Source organism: Leptonotus elevatus, chromosome 5 (genome assembly GCF_054856555.1).
Source record: "Leptonotus elevatus isolate MCC_2025b chromosome 5, RoL_Lele_1.0, whole genome shotgun sequence".
NCBI classification, from domain to species: Eukaryota; Metazoa; Chordata; class Actinopteri; order Syngnathiformes; family Syngnathidae; genus Leptonotus; species Leptonotus elevatus.
This window is the reverse complement of record NC_141243.1, coordinates 14,805,287-14,829,995: the sequence shown is the minus strand read 5'-3', so window position 1 is coordinate 14,829,995 and position 24,709 is coordinate 14,805,287. Positions and strand designations below refer to the sequence as shown.

At 41.8% G+C, this 24,709-nt stretch overlaps 1 protein-coding gene across 1 annotated transcript in view; it reads right to left on the bottom strand.

Moving 5' to 3' along the window:
* Nucleotides 1-1,332: 1,332 nt before the first annotated feature.
* The window catches only part of fam222aa (family with sequence similarity 222 member Aa), a 67,102-nt gene continuing 43,725 nt past the window's right edge, over nucleotides 1,333-24,709 (bottom strand). The window contains exon 3 of the mRNA XM_086076901.1: nucleotides 1,333-5,270. Within this exon, the coding sequence (XP_085933027.1) occupies nucleotides 3,817-5,270 (1,454 nt within the window). The 3' untranslated portion in view covers nucleotides 1,333-3,816. The remainder of the gene's footprint in view (nucleotides 5,271-24,709) is intronic.

The window sequence follows — 24,709 nt, the reverse complement described above, 5'->3', positions numbered from 1 at the left end:
GTGCTTTTCTATTGGCTGTTGCTAGATGACGTCACTTTTATGTGACGCATTTTCAAACGTCCTTATTCCGGTTAATATCAAAATAAATCGACTTAAAATCCCATTTAAAATCATCCCCAAAGACTAAAACAAAGGACATTTTTGCTATAATTATAGTTGGTTTTAGTTAGCTTTGTAAACATAAAATGTCGTTTCAGTTAGTTTTCATTTTTTAAAAAAAAGCATTTTTATTTTATTTAGTTAACGAAATTGTTTTTGGGAATTTTCGTTTTTTCGTTAGTTTTAGATAACTAAAATAACCTTGGTTGGAGGTGAGCGATAATTATTTACAAAAGTGCTTTGTGTAGCCTAAATGTTTGTTTGTACTTTGTAGCCCTCCCTTGTTTAAACTAGTAAACAGAAAATGACCTCAGTGGAAATGTCGGGGGCATGTTGTGTTTATATGTGTTGCAGTGAATGTGACAGCAAAAAGACAACAACATTTAACTCTCTCAAGTGTCTTCATCCAACCACTAGTGCTCACACATCTCACCAAAAGGACCTTGTTAATGGCGTCTGGAACAAATAGCCACAAAGTAAAGCAAAAATAACGACTTGATTTTAATAGAAATGCATGTGAATTGACAGTCTTCCCTCTCTAATTATCAGTCTTTCCCGTACCTTGCAGGAAATCCATTCCAATTTGAAAAGGGTTTGATTTCAACCCTCTGTGCGACTGAATACTCTCCACTGGAGCTGTCACCCAATACTCCCATTAGCTGAGAGGACGGCTGCCCCAGACCTCCACTGGTGGGAAAGGCCAGACAGCAGGATCTCCACTGCCTCAAGTATTGGCTCTTGACTTCAACGTCATGTGACAGGCTTTTTAATGCTCGGACGCAGAAGCCAAACGGAGGGGATTTAGGGACGGGATGTATCTGTAAATCTGTCAAAATATTTCTACAAGACGGCAGAATCAGACCGCGGCTGGGGCATTAAGCTGTTGATACAACATGATTTTATTTATTTTTTTATTGGAATGTTAAGGAGGCTTACTGCGCAAAAGCCGATGGGTTTGGTGTTCTTTAGACCTCAATGACAGTGGAGAGTCTACAAATACCATGAACTCACATTTCAAGGCTCATAGTCAAGATTTCGGTCGGCTGTCAAAGTTCAAATAAGGACATCCCTCGATTAAAGACGACAACTTCAAAGTTGTTTTTTTTTGTCATTGACAGCAAAAGGTTCAACATCACTCGTCAAGCCTCTACTCGAGGTCCCACAGGATCCGACTTCTAAAGCTTTGGAAAAATAATGACAGAGACGTCAAAGCCAAGATGTGGCCTCTGGATATATTCTTAAAGAAATTTATTTTACACCTCAAAACAAAACCAAAAAAAGGATAGGGATTAGGGATGTGGTACATTGGGAATGTATTGACAACTGTAGTTTACATTTTTTTTGGTGTAAGCTCAGAGAAAAAAAATGTTCATACAGTCATAATAATTGCACTTCATAAATCTAGACTGATGCCAGTATTTCCCCACAACAAAGCTCCGGCTCTCCGCTTTATTTAATCAATTGAATTTAGCATTGAAATTCCACTGACAAAAGAAATGCTAATCAAGACCACAAGTCTGCTGCACTGATCCAATTTCTCTCTTTCGCTTGAATCCCACAAGGCAATAACACATCGCAGTAATTTAAGTGCAGTACATTCAAGGGAATCTCACAGTCATAATAAATATTTCACCACTCTGAATCATCGAGTTAAGACTGGCCCGGGCTAAATGCATCCCAACCAGGGGCTAAAATGAACAAAGGGAAAGCAATGACCCTTGTCTCATTTCATCTGTTGCCAGAAGAGAGCAAACGATTGTTTTCATTTTTTATTTGCAAGAGGAGTGAATCGAATCTCTCAAAATAGGACTCCCTTCTACCCCAACTTCCTCTATCGCTATGACGACACCTGACAGAGAAGGCAGATGTGACAGATACACAAAGAAAGGAGACACTAAAGTCCTCCATTCAAAAGGAAGCAAAAATAATTCCTGTACATGACTCCGATTCGATTTTTATGGGGACTGTGGTCGAAATCGTCAAATGACACCCGGGAAAATAAAACGTCTGAGGCTTTTTGAAGAGCTAAAATGCGTATGCGTGCGCTCACACACACGCACACACATACTCGTGTTAAGCACACGTACATGTATTGTTATGGCGATAACCTCGCAATTCACATTTTTTTTTACTGTAACATTTCTTATGTTCTTTTAAAATAAATGTTTCAAGATTGATTGTTATGAAGGAGTATTAGGAAGACATTAAAAGGAACATTCGGAGAATAAAGTTACGTTATGAAGATGAATACATTTTATCATAAAAAAAAAATCTGGAATTAAAATGAATTAAATACAATTTAAAAAATAAATGTTTTTGATGTCACCGCCTCACAATGAAGACCCAACATATTATTTAGGTAATATCATAAATATTGTTATTATTATTATTATTATTATTATTATTGTTAATAACCATAACATTACTTTATTCTCATTGTATAACTGTTTTCTGTGTGGGCCTAATACTCCCTCATAATTGTACAAGGTGGGTGAAAAGTAAGTAGGCATCATAAATAGCTTTTAACATTTTTAGTATCGCTGTTAGTTTAAACAGACAACACTAATAGGGGTTTCGTATTGTTTTATTTCCCCATGGCGGTCTTCATTGATTTTCCAGATGACCAGTTACTTGGCTGTCTTTGGGTTTATTGTTTTTGACTGACGCCACCTGTGCTTACTGTATGTTAAAAGAGGACAATTTACTTTCATTTCCCCGTGTACTCCAGAACAAGTCGCAGTCATTTAAAATGCTTAATTATACTTTTCAGCCACCCTGTAGATTCCAGTGTTGGTTAGGAAAACAAGCTCTCACAAAGCAGGTTCTTACAGAACCAAAGCAGTGACGATGCCTCAAAACAGGACATAGAAACTGCACATTTGCTTGAAAAGGATATATTTAAACCATAAAAACCAAGTGGAAAAAACAAAGCATCAGAGACACTTTCCCCCATAGCAGCCAATGCATATAATATACCTACAAATATATAAAACAACATAAAATAGGTTCAAGTTTTTCAAGTTTCTTAAATATATCATATCCAAACTACCCAATTCCAAACTTCAAAGTTAACAAGATTCAAGCAGTGCAATTTATGTATCAATTCTAACAGCAATAATCATTAATAATGTACTATCCTGTCCCGAATCAGACTTGATGATTTTTGAGCACAACACTCAAGTCCTGGCTATAATTTCACTGAGTCTGTCTTCATCCGTCTGCATGTGGTTCTGGATGTTGAGAGCAGCCCTAAACGTTGGTCCTGTGACGACCATTTATTTCAGTGACAACCTACACAGTAGCTTCAGTCTTAGTATTTGAAGTGGGGGTACAGGTGGCGTATGCACTTCATGTCAAGCTATGATTCCATCAGAAAACAAAAACGAGAGAAAAGTTCAAAGTTCAGGCAAGTAAAAGATCGGCAACATAAACGGAAACAGAACGACAAATGAATCAACGCCAAATTCCTATTGGCAAACCGCACAATGGATCATTAGGAGAATCTTCAAATCCCTTTTCTGCCCCACTCGCAATCACTTCTGCCCTTTTCTTATTTGGAATTCTCCTCGCCTGGCTTTCCCGAGCGCTCACACGACACGACAACAGCTCCTCTCTCGCTAAACTGGCGCACCCGTTAAAGCAAAACTGGATCCGTCCTTTGACTTGAGATTTTCTTTACAAATTCACAACTTGATTCTTGTGATTCTGCGGCCGCCTCTATCTGTAAACGGGGAGGCGGATGTGCGCGTGCTGGTGGTCCAACAGACGTGGCACCGACACAGTCTCGTAGCCTTTGCCCAGCATCTGCTCCTTGATGCACGGCGGGTGGATGTCGTTGATCAGGTATTCCAGAGACTGCAAGCTGCTGCTCAACACGGACGTGTTGCACAAACTTTTGCTGGGCAGGCTGCAGCACAGGCGGCCTCCGCTGTCGATGGCGGGGTGATGGTGGTGGTGATGGTGGTGGTGGTGGTGATAGGGATGGTGCGGATAGCCCACTTCTCGGTGACCCGGGGCCGAACCGCCCGTGGAGGAGACCAGAAGCTCCTGCGGGTTGTAGCAGTCACTATCAGGGGTCACCAGGACACTGTTCCACGGGGGGGCAAAGTACTGACCCACTGAGAAATTCCCATGCATGCCCATGCAGTTCAAAGGGGAGGAGCTGACTTTGTCCAGCCCGCCCCCGCCGCTCGCGCTGGCCGTCATGTGGTAAGGTCTTGACGAGGACGAGGATACTTGCCCCCCCATGATCCCGGGGATGCAGCTTTCGGGGGACTTGCTGATGGCTCCTCCCCCTCCGCTGCCCCCGCTGTACATTCGTAGCACCGCCTGTTGCTGCTGCTGCTGTTGCTGCTGCTGCTTCTGCCACAGGATGTAGTCCATACCGTCGGCGTAAACCCCGCTCTTGACCGCCTCGGTGTTTTGAGCAGGCAGCCCTGGACCCGTGTACACCATGTTGGCCTGTGGGCCGAGTCCCACCACGTAACCGCCACCTGAGGAGCTAGAGGAGACCCCCATGACGGCGGTGCCCTGTTTGGAGGGACTGGAATTGGAGGGTGGGGCCCCCTGACACACCTGCTGCAGAGCCTGCGCTTGGCAATGCTGGTTGATCTGGTAAATGATGCTCTGGATGGAAGGGAGGTTGGACTGTGCGGGGAGAGCGAGGCCACGCCCCCCTGTTACGGGAATCACCGAGCCAGCTACAGTGACATTGGGGGGTACCGACAACCCGGGGCCTTCTGGAGGCTTTGTGGGTCCCGTTTGATATCCCATCTGGCCGGGGCCAGTGACTAAAGTGCTACTGCTAGGTGGGTATGGGGCAACGGCAATGTGGGCTGGCGAGAGCTTAGTCCGTCTGCCTTCGGAGTTCTTGAGAACACCTTTTGACGAAACAAAAGGGGATGATGATGATGATGATGGGGAGGAAGAGGACTTGACAATGGCAAGTAGGCCATGGTAGCCCCCAGTGTGGAAGTGTGGGTAGGGGCTGTAGCGCTGGCCAGTGGTGTCGTATCCATTCACAGTCCGGTTAAGGTGCTTGTGCTGGGGAACCCTGATGTTGGTCGGGAAGATCTTGATGGACAGAGGGCTGTTGGCCGTCTTCTGAGCGTACGCATCAAGTTCTGCCGCAGTGGGGTAGCGAGGGGAATGTATAGGCACCACCAGGTCACCTGGGGGTCAAACAGAGGGGAAAGAATGAGTGAGATTCAACTCCGTGTGGACCATTTTCGCATTATAAGTCATAGAGCTGTATACTGTATTGTCGTGTGTACTGCATGTGTACATCAATGTTTAGCTGGCTAATCATAATCATATTAAACTGTTAAGCAATCATTCAATAAAGCCCATATGGCCACCTAGGTATCAAATTATGCCTTTGTTGTTATTTCACGGTTGTCCTCTGATGCTGTCCTAGAATGAAGGAATTTAGACGCTGAACCAGAGAAACGGACCCTCTCAGGTTAGCCTAGCGCAAGCTAGCTACTACGACAGACACAAAATGGATGGATTTAAAACTTGACCAAAAAAAATAAATAAACAAATCCCACGCTGGGTCCTGCTATTAGCCAAAATAAAGCGAGGGGTTCTGGATGTAAGTAAGTTATTTCAAACTAATAATGACCATTCTGTAGCTTGATGCGGCTGTGTTAGCACGCTAGCCGCATATGTGTACACCATTATGTTTTCAATGGTGTCAGGCCAATCTTCCATCTCGTGTGGCTTTCTCACAACACTTCTGTTGTTCTTTGTGCTTCAAGCTTAAGCAATAATGAAGACCTTATAGGCTAAATTATAGGATATTTGTTGTGTCTTGGGTTAGCTCTGTTAGGATAGTAGTTTAGCTTTTTCACTTCCCTTCTACTTCAAATGTGCCGCATCACGTGTTTTATAGTGAGTCACACACGTGACACAGCACATTTGCCTCTGCATCTCTGAGGCCTAAGGCACAATAAATATCCTGTAATTTATAAAGTCTCAATTACGCCTAAGCTTGAAGCCTGGAAGAACAACAGAAATGTTGTGGGAATGTCACACACGTGACGGGAGAATGGCCCTGTAGATAAAGTGCTATATTGGTCCACTCCATTTACAATGAACTATTATAAATGATTAAACTGGATTTTTCTTTTTGTGGATTATGTGGCGTGTTTTGAGACAAAAGTACAATTACGGACCCATTTGAATTGTTTCAGTGATTAAATGGTAAACAATAATGCACTGACATTTACTGTAACTATCTTGGAGGATAACCAGAGATGCCTTCCAGCCTAAAATAAAACCCATCATTTGCGTATTCTAATCAGGATTGTTGTACATGTTCCATCACAATGCTCCACGAGCCATTTCTTTCTTTCCATCTTATTTTAACTCCCTAGCTGAGTGGCTCATTCTGTCAAAAGCCCGGAACCTTAGGCGGTGTTAAATCTGTGCATTGTGAAATTAATTCAAACTCTCTTTAGCAATGAATTAGGTTAGCCTTGGATACTAAGGAGGGAGGGAATCAAATCTTGTTTAATTGGAATGGCACGTTTGAGAATTGTAAGTGGTTCAGTCCAGTATATGAACAGGCCCCGTTTGAACATCTGGCGCGTCATTCAGGTTAATGACACCAGATGGCCACAACTTTAGGTACAAGTGTATAATCTAATGAAATCCAATACAATAACTGTATAAAAAAAAATTCAATAATTATTTGTAACGTCCACTAATTAACAAGGCTTGAAGAAAATTGTCACAATTAAATACAAACAAATGCAAATAAAACAATGAATGACTGAGAAAAAAAAAAGTTATATGTACAGCCTCAAAAATAAAAAAAGTATGCAAAAGCATCTACAGTAAATGCTATGTGGTGTTTGCAATATGAAACCCTCCAATCCCAGAAATTCAATTCCGCAGCGAAGGCGGCGACTGTGAATAGCAATGCCCTCGTTCAATGAGGCAAAGCTCAAGGTGGCAAACAGGAAAATGGCAATTCTGAAGGAAAAACAAAACAAAACTCATGTGTCATTGTTTGGGGGCTGGTCATGGAGGTGAGGGGCCGCGTTGAGATTGGATTTAAACAACATTATTCAGGCAATTTCATGGCTACTTAGCTCAATGCAACAAAAAGTGTGTGTGGGGGGGGGGTGTTGGGAGGAGAACTCAATTTACAAGCGATACATCAGCTGCCTCAAATGACTTGCGATTTGACCCCTTCATAAATATATTTTTTATGCAAAAGCCAACCAAACACACGTACACATCAAGTGCCATGACTGTGCTGTCAGCAAGCTAAAGAGTGTGTGCAGGTTGCAGACTGTGACTACGACTCACTCCATTTCCTTTCCAATTGCAAAATCATTTAAAAAAGACTCCACAGCCAAATAGCCCCAATCCTCATTTCTGGGCTTCCATTACAGATAGCACGGGGAGTTAATTTCAACAACCCAATGCGTCTCCAACTGTGAACATGATTAAATCTACAAGATCCATATCATAAAAGAAATACATTTGGAATTTAACGACAGAGGGGAATGAGCTGAATTTAGTGCATGACTTATCCTCTTGCCTATGGAGGACCAAGAATGACATTTTTTTCACTTAAAGTAAAAATAAAAACGGATATAAAAATATAATTGAAAATTTAAATACAAAATATAAATATAAAAGGAAATAAAAACGACCAAAATATATTTTTGTATTTATTTTTAGCTTGATTTTAATTTTTTGAACCTCGCTTAAAAAAAAAAAAATATATATATATATATATATATATATATATATATATATATATATTGGTTGTTTTTATTTTCATTTATATTTTTTTGCATTTATTTTTTCAATTATATTTTTGATATCCATTTGTATGTATTTTTTTTTTATTTTGCCATTTTTGGTCCTCCATTCCTCCCTCTAATTCAGAATTCCCAGATTTAGATTTAAATCTCATTTTTAACCACCGAGATTATCGTCTAAAAGCGAGCATGAGACCGAAAGACAATGCCAACCGAAGGGGCGGAGCGCAACGCGCCAGCTTCGACCTCGCCAACCTTGATGAGGCACCCGCTCGGCTTCCCTGGCGACGTCGCTGCCAGACGCTTTGATGCTCTCACTCACAGTGGAAAACTGACACGACTTGTTTGCTTTGCTGTGAAGAGGAAAAACACGCTCATTTCAAAGCCCATCGCTGGTCCACATGCAAATGGGAAAGGCAGCATTTTTTCTGATCTTCTTTACATGAGCAAAAAAACATCTTTGATCACCACATGGTCCAAATGAGGAAAGATTCTTGGCTTTCAGGCATATCAAGGGCCTTGTGTCCTGCCGCCCTGACAAGCCCCCAGCTGCATTATGCCCATCATTCCACCTAATTACTGCCACATGAGAGGAAAAAGCTACCTTTAAAAAAAAAAAGCCCAAAATTCATTAAAGGGAGGCTAATTCTTTTCCTTCTCACAGACTGAGTCCATATTTTCCATGGCCGAGCTTTCTTCAAAAAAGTGAGCATAAAGCCCTCTCCCTTCGTCTTTTCCCAGCCTAGCCCTTGTTTGTCAATAGGCAGAGACTTTGGCACGGCAACCTGGCATCAAAGGGCTTCACACTTGACGGGCCACAGGGATTAGAGGCCTTTCAGGCCAACAAAACCCATCCCGGCTCCACAAAGGCTTCCGGTTATTAGAAATCACAGGCATAAAGGAAGACGAGAGGGAGGCGGCAAATGAGCATCTGGATGCTTCTGATTCCAGCGTCCAAATTTGACATCAAATTTGATGACAATTCACATGGGCCGTCATTTTGCTCACCTCCGCAGTTTCATTTGTTGGCCACTGTTGGCTAAAAAAGTAACTTAGTTACTTCACTGATTACTTGCTTTAAAAAAATAACTTAGTTACTTTCCTGATTACTTGATTTTAAAACAAACTCATTTAGATTACAAGTTACTTTAATAGTTACATTCGGCAGGTACCGACAACCCTGCTTAACATACATGACACCTGTTTTTTTCCACTTAATTGGAAGTGCATTTCTAACTGTGATATTTAAGAATAATTATGTTTTTATTACAAAGTAAAAAAGACAACCTTTTTGACTTAACATTATTATTTTTAATTAATCCTCCTAAGAAAAAAATACAATTATTTAAATTAAAAAAGCTAAAAAATATACATTAAAAAAAGATTTTCTTTTATGGCTATCACATAACATAAACTCATTCTAGACTTTACTTCACTTAACAAAAATATAGTTTTCAAATAAAATAATTTTTTACTTGACCTATTTAACTATTAATGTTGTAATGGCAAAACTGAACAATTTATACAATGTACATTGTATATATATATATAAAACAATTAAATTTGGGGATCGCCTGCATTCACTCTGGTGTGACTTTCACTTAGAGCTTGAATGCATACTGAGTTGCGATCCATGTTTTTTTTGGCGTAGTGTTATTGAAGCGAGATAACAGTGTCGACAGCACAGAATGTGCAACAAACCTTAATGTTTTTTGCTTTGAGCTGACTGAGTCAAAATCGTGACTTTCGCGAATTTCTCAAACTCCCTCTTCAATTGTTGTTCATGGACACGTGAGTAAAAACGATGATGTCACTCCTTCAGAGAATGTGAATTTGAAAACTTCCCCAATGCCTTTCACCACATTCAAGCTGTAAATACTAGAGTTTCCCTTTCTTATGTGTTAGTAATGTAGTGTTAGAAAAATGTTATTTTTATTTTTTTATGAATGAGTTTTTACAATAAAATACGTGCACGATGAGGGAGGCACCATGGGTGAGAAAAGTGTGCTGTTCATGTCAACTATTTCCCAATGGCGTCTCTTTCCTGTTGTGTTGGTAAAAGGTACCAACTTTACTTTCATGTCGAAGCAATTATGTTTCTCAAAGTAACTTATAACGATACTAAAAGAGTAAATACAGTCAGATAACTCGATTGGCAATTGTAACGTGTTAGATTAGTCGTTACTTGATATCTCTTTACTCCAGAAGCAGGAAGTCCGATCTTATGTCGGCACCGGGTGACTTATTGGTTTAGTTTTCAGCAGATCCGAGCTAAGAGCAGCAGCATACAGTACAGATGGCGCTTGCTGATAAAACCCTCCAAGGCAGCTTGCACCTCCTTTGTGTGCACCCTCACCTCTTCCCTGCACCTGTGCATGCAAATACCACGCGTGAAAGGCGGAAAACAAGGCACGCAAACAACACCCACCCACACACACACACATACAAAGCTGCATCTGCACTTGTGTGTCTCGTTTGACATCAGTGAAGCATGTTGTTATCCTCTGCTTGGCGCTCTCTCATGAAATGTAGGGCAGGGACAACAACAGGTGCCTTCGCCGGCGACAGCCTGCGATGCCTCCTGGGCTAAATGCTTCACACTCGCTTCATTTCGACATGCGACAGCCTTGTAAGGATTAATTATTTCCCCTGAGGATGCAAGAATATGCTTTTCCCCTTCCTGAGACGATGTGCGTTCACAAGCACGTGAAATAGCGTACAGTAAACGAACAGGGCAAACCTGAGGAAAGAGTGGGAAACTTTCAACTTGTTATGCTGCGGGTCAAAATGACCCACTTACAACGCAGTTCATTCTGTAGAGTAAATTTGATTCTTTTTAGAGTAAATGTAGAGTGGGACCAAATAGACTCAGTTTTAGAGTAGGCTAATATTTACACTTGGAAGAGAGTAAAATAAAGAATTGAAAAAATAAAATAAAATAAAAGTCACTCAATTAAGGATTGAGGAACGAACTCACGACCTTCAGCTTGGGAGACTGCCACACTACCACCTGAGCTATCCCCCTTCTACTGTTTGCTTATCTCCAAGACACGAACTCCAAGAGGCCAAAATCGATATTTTCTGTCTTGGAGTTAGGAAGATTCCAGCTGACACGAGCGATATACTAACACACCGCAGGAGCTGCGTGGCTCAGGGAGTAAATACTCCCAAACCGAGTTTGTTTTTCAACCCTTGAGTGACTTTTATTTTATTTTTTATTTTTATTTTACTCTCTTTCAAGTGTAAATATTACTCTAAAACTGGGTCTATTTGGTCCCACTCTAAATAGAGTCAAATTTACTCTACAACATTTACAGTGAAGTTAAATAACAATATATATATTTTTTGTGTTATGACACTTGGCACCAACAGACAGTAATAAATGATTAATTTTGATAAACAGTTAATAATGAGCTATAACAATGTTTCTCTGATTGCTTTTGGAACATTGGCAATATCGCGGGTCAAATTGACCCAACAAATATTGTTTATTTGTTCTGAAACTTCACATCAACAGACTATATAAAAAAAAATATATTCCACACATGTGCAATGAAAATGGGTACTAATAAGGTATGAAAAAATGTTTGGGCTGTTTTGGAATATTTAAAAGTCTGGGTCAAATTGACCCACTTCAAGGGTGATAACGTACAAATTTAGTTTTTTGTTATGAAACTTCTCAGCAGACAATTAAACAGAGGTGGCAAACCCAGGTCCAGAAAGTAAAAACCCTGCCACAGTTTGGATTTAGCTCCAGTTGCTAGCTTGCTAGCTAGCTCCCATGGTGCTCTTTTACCTGCCAGGGAACTAGCTAGCTAGCATCAATGGCTAAAGTCAAACTGAGGCAGGGTTTTTACTTTTTGGACCTGGATTTGCCACCTCTGCAATTAAAGTGGTTCTCTTTGACATTCGTTCGATTAAAATGTTAAATGTTTATCAAAATGCTTTAGAACACAAAAAATAGCGCGGGTCAAATTGACCCATTTCAAAATTAAAGAACTAGTACAAATATCATTATTTCATGATGAAACCGGTTTAAAAAAGTGGTTAATAATATCTATTGGGATGCGTTTTCAACATCAATATAGCCTGGGTCAAATTGACCCGGGAACATTACTGCCGTTGCTGACAAAGCAACCTAACAGGAGAGTTAAAATAAATGTAAACAAACAAAAGAATATGATTGACTTGCAAATTTGATGAACTCAAAACGCAGGCATTTATTAGGAGCAATCACGTGCCGGGGAGCCGAGATGGCAGCGAGGCAATTAATGGGCTGACCTTCGTCCTTAATAATCCAGTGCCTGGCACACAATGCCCGTGTGTCAGGGCAGCGCATCTCTAAATGCCACCCCTCATTAGCAGCGTGCAGGCGCTGAGCGAGGCTATCTGCGTAGCGTTCAACTCTGCGGTGGTCAGGCAGGCGCCGAGAGCAGGCGTGGGATAACATGGCAGCAGCGCGGGGCCGGTGATATGATCTGGAACTCCAATTCCACTGGGAGGACGGTCACTCTCATTTCTCTCCATTTTTGATTGGCATGAAGCTCCCCAAGCGCAACGTCCTCGGTGTAGCCGGTGCTGTCACTCTCATTGCTTGTGCACGTGTTTGGAGACGGGGGCTGCTCGATTCTTAACACTCAATTAACACTCCTTTAATTAGCCAGCAGTACATTTTGAATTCTGATGAACTAATTTTCTCGGTGTGTGTGTGTGCAAGGGGAGGCCTGTTAAAGACGAGGTCCGTTGGGTACAAAACAGCAATAAAGAGGGAACTGCTTAGATTAGACTGTAAAAAAAAAAAAAATCCATTAAATTCTGAGCACTTCTTTCCAGTGAGGGGTCAAATTGTGTTGATCACACCAAAGCAAAAGCAGATGGGAAGTGTGTGAGAGAGGGGGAGGCAGGTAGGGGAGATGTGTAAGAGCGCAGCATCACATCCAAACGACCACCAGAATGCTTTGCATTTTAATTAAGAGGTTTAAATGAACAAGCAAAGCAAAAAGTCTTTGAGAACTACCTAAAATGCCCTCGCTCCAAATGATTGAAGTTCTGAGTGTTATACAATTATAGAAAAGTTTCTTCTTATTAGTGAGGGGGGGGAAAAATAGCACTACATCAAAAAGCTCTCAGCATTTCCTTCCTCACTTCTGCAAAGCCGATATCTCCACACACTTTGATCCCAGAGGAGCATGTAGTCAGGTCAGCGGGAGGGAAAAAAATGGCTTGCTTAGATGAAGGGAGGCGTCTGTTTGGTCGACTTGCAATTAAGACACAGAAAAGATGAGGCAATGGCTGACAGCAGTTTACTAGCTCAACTTACCACTACCGCTAATAATAATCCATTAATTGGGAATTTCATTGATGGGGTGCATCTGACTTTTGGCTAATTGAGTCTGAAACGGATGGAGGGATGGATTTGATGAGCTCTTAGTGATATTTTACAAAAGAACAATGTAGACAATTTCAACAGTCTCTGTTTGATCAGCTTGAATGACGAATCTGTAAAAAACGCCAATGGCCTTTATGATTAGTTTTGCCTTATTTGCTGAGCCAAGGAGAGGCTGTCATGATAGCGGCTTTTCAAAAAAGATGATGGAGAACCAAAAATGCCCAAAGTAAATAAATAAATAAATAAAAGTGAAAATTAAAACAGATATAAAAGTATCATAAAAAAAAAAAATACACGCAAATGGAAATAAAAATAACCAAATAAAGAAATAATGAAATAAATAAATGGAAAAATAATGTATTTCATTTTTTATTCATATTTTTTATATCCATTTTTATTTTCACTTTTATTTACTTTTTTATTTTATATTTGGGCATTTCTGGTCCTCCATACAAGATATGAATATAACAATCTCCAAACATCACGATACAATATTATCACGATATTGTGGGGAGGTTGGCGATAAAAAAAAAAAGGTGACAATATTGTAAAAAAATGAGCTCATACTAAAAATGCACGCATTTCCCCTTTGATTTGTCTTTAATTCCTTCGTTCCCGCTGTTTGAATCAAATAAGTAACATCCGCTTCTTCTTCCTTCCCTTGCGTTGGTGATATAAGTGGCTAAATTAAAAGTAGCCCGTGCGTGCCCGCTTAAATAAACGAGTACTCTAGGCAGGAAAACCCCCTCAAATTTTTCGTACTCGAGGTACCTGTGGCAGTCAAAAAAATGCAAAATAACCATTTAAAGCCGTTAGTTGCTAACCGAAAAAAAGCCACAAGAGCAGGACCGATACTAGTATCGATATCCATCGCGAGTACCGATACCATGAAATATGTCTGGTATGACGATATTTTGGCAGTTTTAACATCGCAATATCACGATAGTGCCGGTTTCGCTACATCCTGAATACAAGACGTCTCAAACTTAGTGTTTCCCTACACCTGCCGTTATTGTTACGCATTTGTCTGACAGGATCAAAGTCTGTACAACGGTTTAGCCCCACCTCATTTGCTGCTATGGGCGCAGAGGCAGCGTGGCATCCAGAACAATACCTGCCTTGTGCTAATGGAAGTGTCATCTGGCACAGGCCTGATTAGTCAGCGATTACAGCGAGGCCTCAATTGCCGTGACAACTGCCGCAAACACAATAGGCCTTGATAGAGCCAGCTGTTTGGTCCTCTGCAATTAACCCCACATCCCACTCGTCTCCGGCAGTGCACTGCCTCTAATTGACTATTGCGCATACAAAGCGAAGGCTGAGGGGCCAGACCCCCTGGACACAGCCCCCCCGCCACCACCCCACCCCTTTGCCACGAAGGAGATGATAATAATAGAGGCGTCCCGTGAACTCGGCCGCCAGTCAATCAAAGCCTCGGTGCCCCACAGGAGCTTCCTGATGAGTGAGAGAGCAGGGGAAGCACATGTATGAGGGTCGTGCTAGAGCGCTCTCCTTGGAGGGGGGTGGGGGGTAGAAAGGGGGGGGGGGGCAAGTAAAATATGCCTTCAGTCAAAGTACTAATCAATTCAAGTGCATGTGAGGAAAACCCTGCTGCTCGCTACATATCAGTAAAGCCATTTTTGGGAGCGCTCGTCTCCCCCTCTGTTCATCTCAAGGTTGATTTTTCTGGGCAACGTAGGAAGAAAAGAATCAAGGCAATTATTTGTCAGGCCTCTGTTATCTATAATTGCAAAGATAAAAATCAAACTGCAATGATTTCTCTGTGGATAGAGCTGTCGGAATTCACAGCTGCTTGTGTCATCATAATCTTCAAACTAATGCATTGTCTGCACCTAACTCCACTCTGCCTGCGCTCAGTCGGGAATATTTATTATTGAGGAGGCTGAATTATCGATGGAATGTTTCAGGCACACGTAATAAGAGGATGACAAAGCATGTAATGGGAATGCATCTCCATGTGGATTAAAATGGGAGTTTGTTTTTCGCACTGTAGCCACACATGCATTCTTTCCAAGCATGCCAACATGTTACAAAGTGCAAAGAGGATCGTGACAAAGTTGAAATGACTTGCACACCGATCCCTCGCAAGCACGCACACGTGGCACAATGTCAAAAATGGATTTAATCATTAAAATACTTTTTTTTTTGTTTCAGTCTTGGGCAAAACATCCAAATTGAATCTTTCATTTCATTGAAGCCACTCTCATCTCAGACGTAATCTATTTCCTGCGCAGGCAGAGAGAAGAGAAAAACAAAACCAACTGGGGGCCTAATTATGGCTGTCCTTTAAACAGACTCCAACATGAGGTCATTCAGTTGGCCCGCAAAGAACTGGTCCATATAAATACTGCACCCATTGAGAGGTGGTCTGCAGGTACACCAATAAGTGAGCTTTTGCAGTATAATAATAAGTTCTAACAGATGCTCCATTGTAACATATAGCCACTTCTTGGGGACTCGTTAATGTGAAGGGCTACCAGTTTGAGACTCCTTTCTGAAATGTGTTCAAAGGACCTTTAATAATGGTATTATTAGGGTCTGACCTATTTAATCATTCTTTATTAGCTCTTTTTTTTAAATAGTCAAAAAATCAGGAAAAAAAAGTGGATCCATTTTTATTTATTTATTTATTTTTGAACACACATATAATGATGTTCAAAACCCCCGCTCCCCGAAATATCCGGGAAATTCAGTCAATTTTTGCCTATTTTTCTCTCTGTTGTAAGTTTAAATGAATACTAAAGAACAAAGTATTGTAAAACAGTCAAATGGTCCGCTTTATTTGTTCTATTTATTGTATATTATTATTATTAGTCAGCTGATTAATTGCCTTTCAGAATTTTATTTAGCCAAATATTGGAATCATTGTTAGGCAAAAAATAAATAAATAATAATATATATATAAATAAGGTAGTTAGTAGTTATTTATGCTATAATTAGCAACTAATGGTGAAGACACTGATCATGTTATTGATTTCTCATAGTATTTAGTAGTGATGGGAAAATGAAGCTTCATGAAGCTTCATCAAGCACAATTTTTGACTTTTCTCAACGGTGCTCTTGGTTTAAAGATGCAATGGAAATTAATTAAATTTCCACTGCATTTTTAATCAAGAGTGCCATTTAGACTCTAGGAGTAAAAAAAATATCACAAATGCTTCATGGAGCTTTATTTGTCTATCAGTAATAATTGGGAAACAAAATCTATATGCAACTTTTTATTTCTATAAATCACATTTTCAAATCACTACTACAATATTCCTGGGAAATCACAATTGTCCCATCACTGGTGAGTTATTTTTCGAAGAGGCCCACAGGCTTCTCATGTGACCCTTGGGCTGACATTGGTGACCCCTGCTTTAGCGACACATATATGAAGACAACATTTTAATCTGAAAAAGGAAAAAAAAGGATATGCTTCCAATTTTGAGAGGAAGATTTGGGGAAGGCCCTTTCTGTCCCTATGCCCTGTTCATGATTGTGTGAATTTAGTGTGGAAGCACTTGACTAAGCCCTGACCTCAATCCTGCAAAAATTCCCCCAAAACACTCCAACGTCTTGTTGACAGTCTTCCCTATTTATCAGGCCAACACATCAGAGCAGATCATTTACTCCTACAGGTTCCCTTTGAGGACAAGCAAAATCAATGGGACGCTGCCATGTTTACATTTTCTCTCCAGAATTTATCTCTGAAGCCAGATGTGACTGGATGAGCCATGGAAATTAATTAGTTGGGTTGATGCGGCAACCTCATGCACCTTCCAGACTGACCTGCCTTTTATGGGCTGTCAGGGAAATTACTGGCAAATGACTCCTCTGGCTCCAACAACCCCCTGTTTGGAGAATTACTGATAACCTTCAAAAGCTAAATACAGTACACATTCTCTCAAGCTAAAAGTCCAGTGGATTAGAGGAGAAAAAGCGGTGGATCCAAAGAGGGACAAATCTCAGCTGACCTCATGGTGCAGTTGCCCTCTCTGACCCCGAAAGCTTTGTAATTACAAACAGTGGAAATTTTTCCTTCCTGCCTCTTGATCGTCTCTCTTTCTGTTTTCAGTCTTCTTGCATCCCTCTATCTATCTCGTCTCTGCTTCAGCGCCCCCCCCCCCCTTCCTTGTCTCTCCAGGCTCCCTCCCCTCTCCTCTGTCTTTTCCATCTCGCTCTCTGAGTAAGTGAGTTTCATCTGGGGTGCTTGCCGGGCGAAATCACCCCAGGGTGAACACTTTATTATCTGTAGTCAAAGCGTCACCACAAATACCATTCTACACACACAAGTGTCACTTTCCATTTGTCCACACTCTGGCTGCATTAGCGAAGCCGGGCGGCCCAGGGCCTTGTGTCTCCGGCAGAAGAAAGCTAACAGCGTGGGAAAGCGCTCGTCCTGCATTCCAGCCCCATTGACACCGGCGCGGCCGACCTGCTGCCTCTCTCTTGGGAATTAAAAAAACAATAACAGAAAATCAGCACCAAGCTGACAATGAGCAAGATAGCTTGTGAAATGACAACGAGAGGAGGATATTTTGCCATCTTGTGATCTTTGTTATAATTCATGAGCTCACAGCAGGCGTGAAAGGGGACTAAACAAAGGAGGCCCTCGGGTTCAAGCTGCAAGGGTTAATTAGTGATGAGCAAGCCAAGTGTCCACTAAAAACAAGAGTTGTTTGTGCCATTGTGGAATGCAGCACCCATGCCGCGCCTTTTGTGGGACACCCGTGGACCAAATAAACAAAAAACTGGAACAGCGATGGGCAACTTCAGCCCTCGAGGGCCACAACCTTATATGTTTTAGATGTTTTCTTCCTCCAACACTCCTGAATCAAATGATCGGGATTGTTATCAGGCTTCTTCAGAGCTTACTGATGAGATGATGATTTGAATCAGGCGTGTCACCAACTACAGTCTTCAAGGGCCTCTACCCTGCATGTTTTAGAGGTTTCCCTCCATCAACACACCTGATTCAAATGATCAGGACCGTTATCAGTCTTCTTAAGAGCTTGCTGATGAGTTATCATTATAATCAGGCGTGTTGAAGGAGGGAAACATCGAAAACCAACTGTGGTCCTCGAGGGGACCCTATCATGCATGTTTTAGATGTTTCCCTACTCCAACACACTGGTTCAAATGATCAGGATCATTACCTGGCTTCTTAACAGCTTACTGAAGAGTTGATCATTTGAATCAGGCGTGTCACCAACTCCAGTGCTCAAGGGTCAATAACGTGCATGTTTTAGAGGGTTCCCTCCTCCAACACACCTGATTCAAATGATCAGGATCATACTGATGAGTTATCATTTGAATCGGGTGTGCTGGAGGAGGGAAACATCAAAAACAGGGATCGCCAACTGTGGTCCTCGAGTGGCCCCTATCCTGTATGTTTGAGATGTTTCCCCTCCTCTAACACACCTGATTCAAATGATCATGATCCTCAGGCTTTTTAAGAGCTCGCTGATGAGTTATCATTTGAATCAGGCAGGTACGAGGAGGGAAACACCTCTAAACATGCGGGATTCCGGCCCTCAAAGACCAGGGTTGGACACCATGTGGTATGAGTGCATCATGTAACAGTTAATGATTGAAATTAAAAAGTCTATTGAATATTTGTTGGACAAGTTTAAATGCATTAGTTATACTAAAATTGTGTTTGTGGTAAACTACAACTTACAGTATATTAAAAGAGTGATTGTAATGATTTTCAAAGGGGGCGGAGCAATGGACTAGTGGCTAGCTCGTCTGCCTCACAGTCATGAGATCTGGGTTCAAATCTATGTTAGAGTTTAAACATACATGTGAGATTAAGTGAAGACTAAATTATCCGAATGTGCAAATATGACTGTGAATGGTTGCTTGTTTATATATGTGCTGTGATTGGCTGGAGACCTGTCCAAGGTTAACCCAAGGTCTCTTGCTAAAACTCAGCTGGAATAGGTTCAAGTTATCCCTTCAGATATTGAATTGAAACTCATTATATTGTGCTATAAAGCACACCAAATTATGTGGCTGTTGAGTGTCAGTCATGTTTCGTCATTGCTTTCATGTTGCCATTTTATTTTGTAGTAATTGTTTCCTCATGTTTCAGGAGCTTTACTTCCTGCCCTCATGTTTCCTTGATTTGGTTATTGTCTCCCAACTGTGACTCAATCCATGGCTATACTATAAATAGTGTAACGGGTCTGTCCTTCGTCAGATCGTCTTGTATCTTGCCCATGTTTGTAAGCTTGACTTGACTTTTATACCCCTGTTGGCTACTCATTTACATTTCTTTTTTTTGAAACATGTGAATTTTTGCCTGTATAAGCTAAAAATCACATTATTTGTCTAACTAATTGTGAACTCTCAAGAGAAGATACTTGAATCCTGACCTTCATGGCAATAATAGCCTATATAAAATGCACGAATGAATAAGCACAATTGGAAAGAACCTCTTTGCATTTCCTATGGTTCATGGACCTGAATACATAACAGAAAAGTTAATGAATGAGACAAAATGTTATCCACTAAAAAGTGCTCTGTTTAATAATTAGGTCTGGCTTTCGATGCGGTTTGCCCTGCGGCCTGCCTGGGCCACCCTCATTGTGCACACTGCATGCTCTAGAAAGAAGAGGCTTTATCAGCAAATACCCCGAGTCAGCACCAGCAGCAGTGCGGTTATGCGTTGCGACTGGCGCACCAGCCGATATTGTCATGTGCGATTAGGCCTGTGCTCATGAGCCTGTGAACTCATTCCTGTGGCATCGGAGTCGAGCCCGCCCCCTTATTTCTATCTGCTGCTCCGCAGCTCCTCCTCTATGCTTTTCCATTTAACATTGAGCCCTGCCACTTCTTGATAGAACCTCTCTAAACCCTGCGAGGATCTGCACTGAACTGATAAAAAGTCTGCAACAGGTCGGAGTGATGTGATTTTAAACAATAATTATTTGGGGATTTTCATCCAAAAGGGTCAGGCAAAGTCGAAGCGAGCCTCTGAAGGTTAATTTGTCACCTCTGCAGATGACAGAGTGAAAGGTGAGGAACAAAGGGAGGCTAAGAAAAACCGCGAAGACACTTATCAGGAAAGAAGGAGGTGATATTAAATATTATGAGCACAGAAGAGTTTCTGTTAGCTTCTTTCTGTCCTTTCTTTGGATACTAGCATCTGACACTGTTCTCGCAAAGATTTCCATGTACTGCCAAGAGCGGTAGCGCCCACAACAAACACACACATACAGGTCTGGAATAAAAGACCCGAGAGATAGCCATTTTAAGCACATACAAAAATACGAAAGGAAGCAGAGCTGAAGGAAAAAAAAAGAAGCAAAAGGGCCGAGAGTATGGCGGGGGGAATGAAAGGGGGGAGGCTGGAGGCGGCTGGGCCGGCCTGTCAAAGCCCAGAAAGTGCTGCTGCACAGGCCTGCAGGTAAATGGAAGAAGAAAGGCGCCTGCAGGCTGCCTGAGGCAAACCCGGGCCCTTCTGTTCTATCATTTAAGAGACAAGTCGTTCACTGATTCCCAATTAATATTTAACACTGCACAGACAACAAGGCACTTCACTGCAGTACACATGCCAGGAGGAGGAGGAGCGGCAGAAGAGCCAGGTTTTGACCTTTAACAGACACTTTACTGCTTCTATTTTGGATCTAAGTTCAAATTGGTCACCTTTATTATATATATATATATACATAATTACCATATACCTAAAAATGTGCATCTAATGACACTAAGATTTAATCAAGGTATTTCATGTGTATCAAACTCTACAATACCCCAAGCTGTGGTCTTCAGAACACATGTAAACAGTAAAATATTAAATATGAGATTCGATTGTCACATTGCGCTGGGGCCGTATGAGTTTTTCCATTCCCGCCCGTGACGTCAAACAATACAAAATACAAGTGTAGAAAGAGATACAAAATTGCCCTCCTATCTTGATCACACATGCAGTCACGTCTGCGCTGCTCTACCCACATAATGGCTCTCTTTACAGCGGGACCTCTTGCAACAACATATCGATCAATATTTACCATCTGTGCGTTTCAATCAAGGCTGGGAGGTTAAACGCATGGAGTTATTTACTGAAGTGGAAATAAAGACGGGCAGCTTCAACATCAAAACAGACCTGCTGCTGTGTGCTTTAATTAAAAAGATACTTGTAGCAGAAAGCATACGTCCTACTTATAAGCACACATGTTTAAGTTTTAAGTGGACAGCGCAGGTGTTTGGGTCTATATTCTATAATTGAATGGCAGGTGTGAACATGCATCGAGCTGTTCATCTCCGACCAGTTGTAAGCTAGACCTAAAAGTATCCTACCAGGTGTGTGCAGAACCTCTTCAGTGTCTCCCCCAGTCTGCGGGCCTGATATAAGATAGCGGGCACTAAATTCCACGTTGGCTCACTCCAGGAGTGAGGGTTTTGGTGATGGTTTTCACCATGGAAAACATGGGCACCACAAGCACAAGATGACGTTTAAAGTGATGGAAATGGAAGTGTCAGTGGAAGACAAACAAATGTATTACTAAGTTACAGTCTAAATATATCAGATGAAATGAAATGCAGATTTAAAAGACGTTTTGTCATATAGTATGTATATAACCTTAACCATGCTTGCGCGAGAAATCAAGTTTGAGCCTGTTTTTGTGCGTGCAAATCCTTGGTAAATCAGGCCCTTAGTGGATCGTTTCCTGTGCGAAAGCAAAGGACTGGGGACACTCTGTCCCCTGAATACCCACCGGCCAACCCCCACTCTCTGGCAAGCAAAGACAGAGGGTGTTGATTCCTGCACCTGCAGAGACGCCCAAATGCCAGCTCGCTTTGGAACTAGGAAGCTCTTTTTCAATCCAATTCCTGCTGTGACCACAGCTACAGCAGAGCCCCTCTTCCTCAAGCTCACCTCCCATGACAGTCAGATTGCTTCACCCCCTGTGCTCGCAGCAGAAGGCAAGAGGGCAGAGTGAAGGCAAAGCTCGGCGGGTCACTACCAGCCGGAAATGATCCTGTGCGTGCCAGCACTGAGATGGCAAGAGCCTACTAAGCATGAGGGAAGGCTGCGGCTTCTGCTTTGAATTCTCACCATTTTTCAATATGTGTGGACGCATATCAAATGCTAGAGCAAACGCAGAGATTGCCCACAATGAGATTGCATAAGTAGGCATCCAGAAAAGAGGGTGTCCATGGATAGCTGTCAATCACCTTTCACTCGGAAGAATACTTCCTGACCTGCTGGAATAATCAGAATGCCAATGTGGACACTCTGTAGAATTCCAAATGGGACGTGGAAAGAGGACAGTTCAGTCAGTGGGAAAAGGTCAAGTACATGCAGACCCCCCCCCCCCCTTCAGTTCTGCATAGGAGACAAGAGGGAGAATGAAAATGGGCCGATGCATCGTGTATAGCGTACAATACTGCAATGCGCTGACCTAACAATTATGCTATGCTAATGTTAGCATGCATGTTTATTTTTGTCATTTCCAGCCATGATTTACCATTAATTGTTACAATAGCTAAACGAGGACATATTTCAAAGCTCAAAATAAGCGATTTTCCATTGCAGTTTGCACGTCAAAATGTGTATTTTGTGCCTCATTTTAACACATTCATTAGCAAAACTGAGAAGCAAATCTCGAGACAACTGACAAAAGAAAGTAGTCAAAGGAAAAGAATCACAGACACTGTCCCAAAAAGTGTCACTGGACTCGTGTCACCTACCGTGGCTAGTCAGAGGTCGAGGGAATCTCTGTGCTACTTGCGCAGAAGTACCTTGCTAGCAACAGCTTTGGCTGGCTACTAGTGCGCCTAAACATGTTGCAGTCGTCATCGCCTATGTGGCGGCAAAGAAACTACATTTATGACAAGTGTCATACTCACGAAGGGATGATGAGAAAAGATGGAGAAGCCATGCTAAATGCTAAGCTAACCTAAAACTGACACGGCTACTGTTTTTAATAAGTGTATGGAGTAAAAATCCCACACGTTAAACTAGGGCGACCAGACATTCCGCTTTGACCGGGACAGTCTCGAATTTATGCCTTGTGTCCCGAGTCCCAGCAGATTTCACCTTCACCTTTTTGCCCTTGATATGTCAATTACACACTTGTCACAGTGATTCATACGACAAACCAATTCAAAGGGAATTTAACTGTTAAAGTCCTTCCTATTTACGTTCACATTCATGTTTGTGTTCTCGTTCTCATCCACATCTAATCGCTAGCAGGCGTGTTTTTGTCATACTGGAACTATAGGACTACTTCCTGCTTTCATGTTTAAGGATCATGGCAAATGTAGTCCGACTAGCCTAATACAGCGGTTGCCGGTCAGACCCAATGCAAGTCGAGCTTTTCTGCAGACATATTTCCAATGTTACAATGTGGGACCGGTGCAAGGTAAACAGCACAGCCAGCTTCCAATAGCTACCAGGACCGAACAAAAAAGGTTGGATAATAGTGAGTGCGTTGACTTGAAAGATAGCATTTAGCATTAGCTTATGTAATAACTCAACCAAAAAGTTTGTTTAATTGATTAGGCAAAGACAAAAAAAATGTTCAGCCTTGTATTTGCTCGACCAAGATGTCAGGCTTATGATGAGAATTATTTAGCATCTGCTTTTGCCAATGGAAAAGTGTGAATAGCGAATAGAGTCGTGTTGAGTTGTTATTTCTGCAGCTATTGTAACCACCTATTAATATTCAACTGGAAAGGCTGACATCATCGCACCCACACAACACATTGCAGTTTTATAAGCTTTCCAACTTCTCTGTAGTGTCTCTTACACCAAATTAGATACGCACAGGTCACAGGAGGTCACCGGGCCCATTAATTCTTCCCACTTACCTAAAAGCAAAGCAACCGTCTACCGACTCTGTCTTCCCTGCCTGCAGAGGAGCGGGGCTATTAGGAAGATCCCCAGGTGAACCTCCATGCTGTGTCCCGAGGCCGTGTGATTGTCTCTGTCCATCAATCTGGAGGAGGTTTGAACCTGGCTTGACATGGCATGAACCGCGGATATCAGGCCTTCTGGGAACGTCTCATCTACACCTGGCTGATTGGCACGCCAAGCCTCGCGGCTGGTGTCGCAGGAGGTTACTGCTGGATGTGCGCTCCAGTTCCCCTCCTCTATGCGTGTGTGGATAAGTGTAAGGGCACATTTGGAAAAACAAATCTGGACTTTTTTAGCAGTCGATTAAATGGATTTAACTAGGATTAAACTGTTCTTTCCAATTAGATTTCACCAGACACACACAAAGCTGAAATAGCCGTTATCCAAATACAGGTTAGATAACTGGCTGAGGAACTAATTTTCAAGATATTTCAAATAATAGCCCAACCCCCCCAAACCTGGAGGGACACCCGGGTTTGACCACAAATCACCACATAATTAAACAAGCAAATGGAAAACCTGACAAAATAATCTTTGAGGAAACAGCCAGATCGCCATCTAACTGTCATGTAA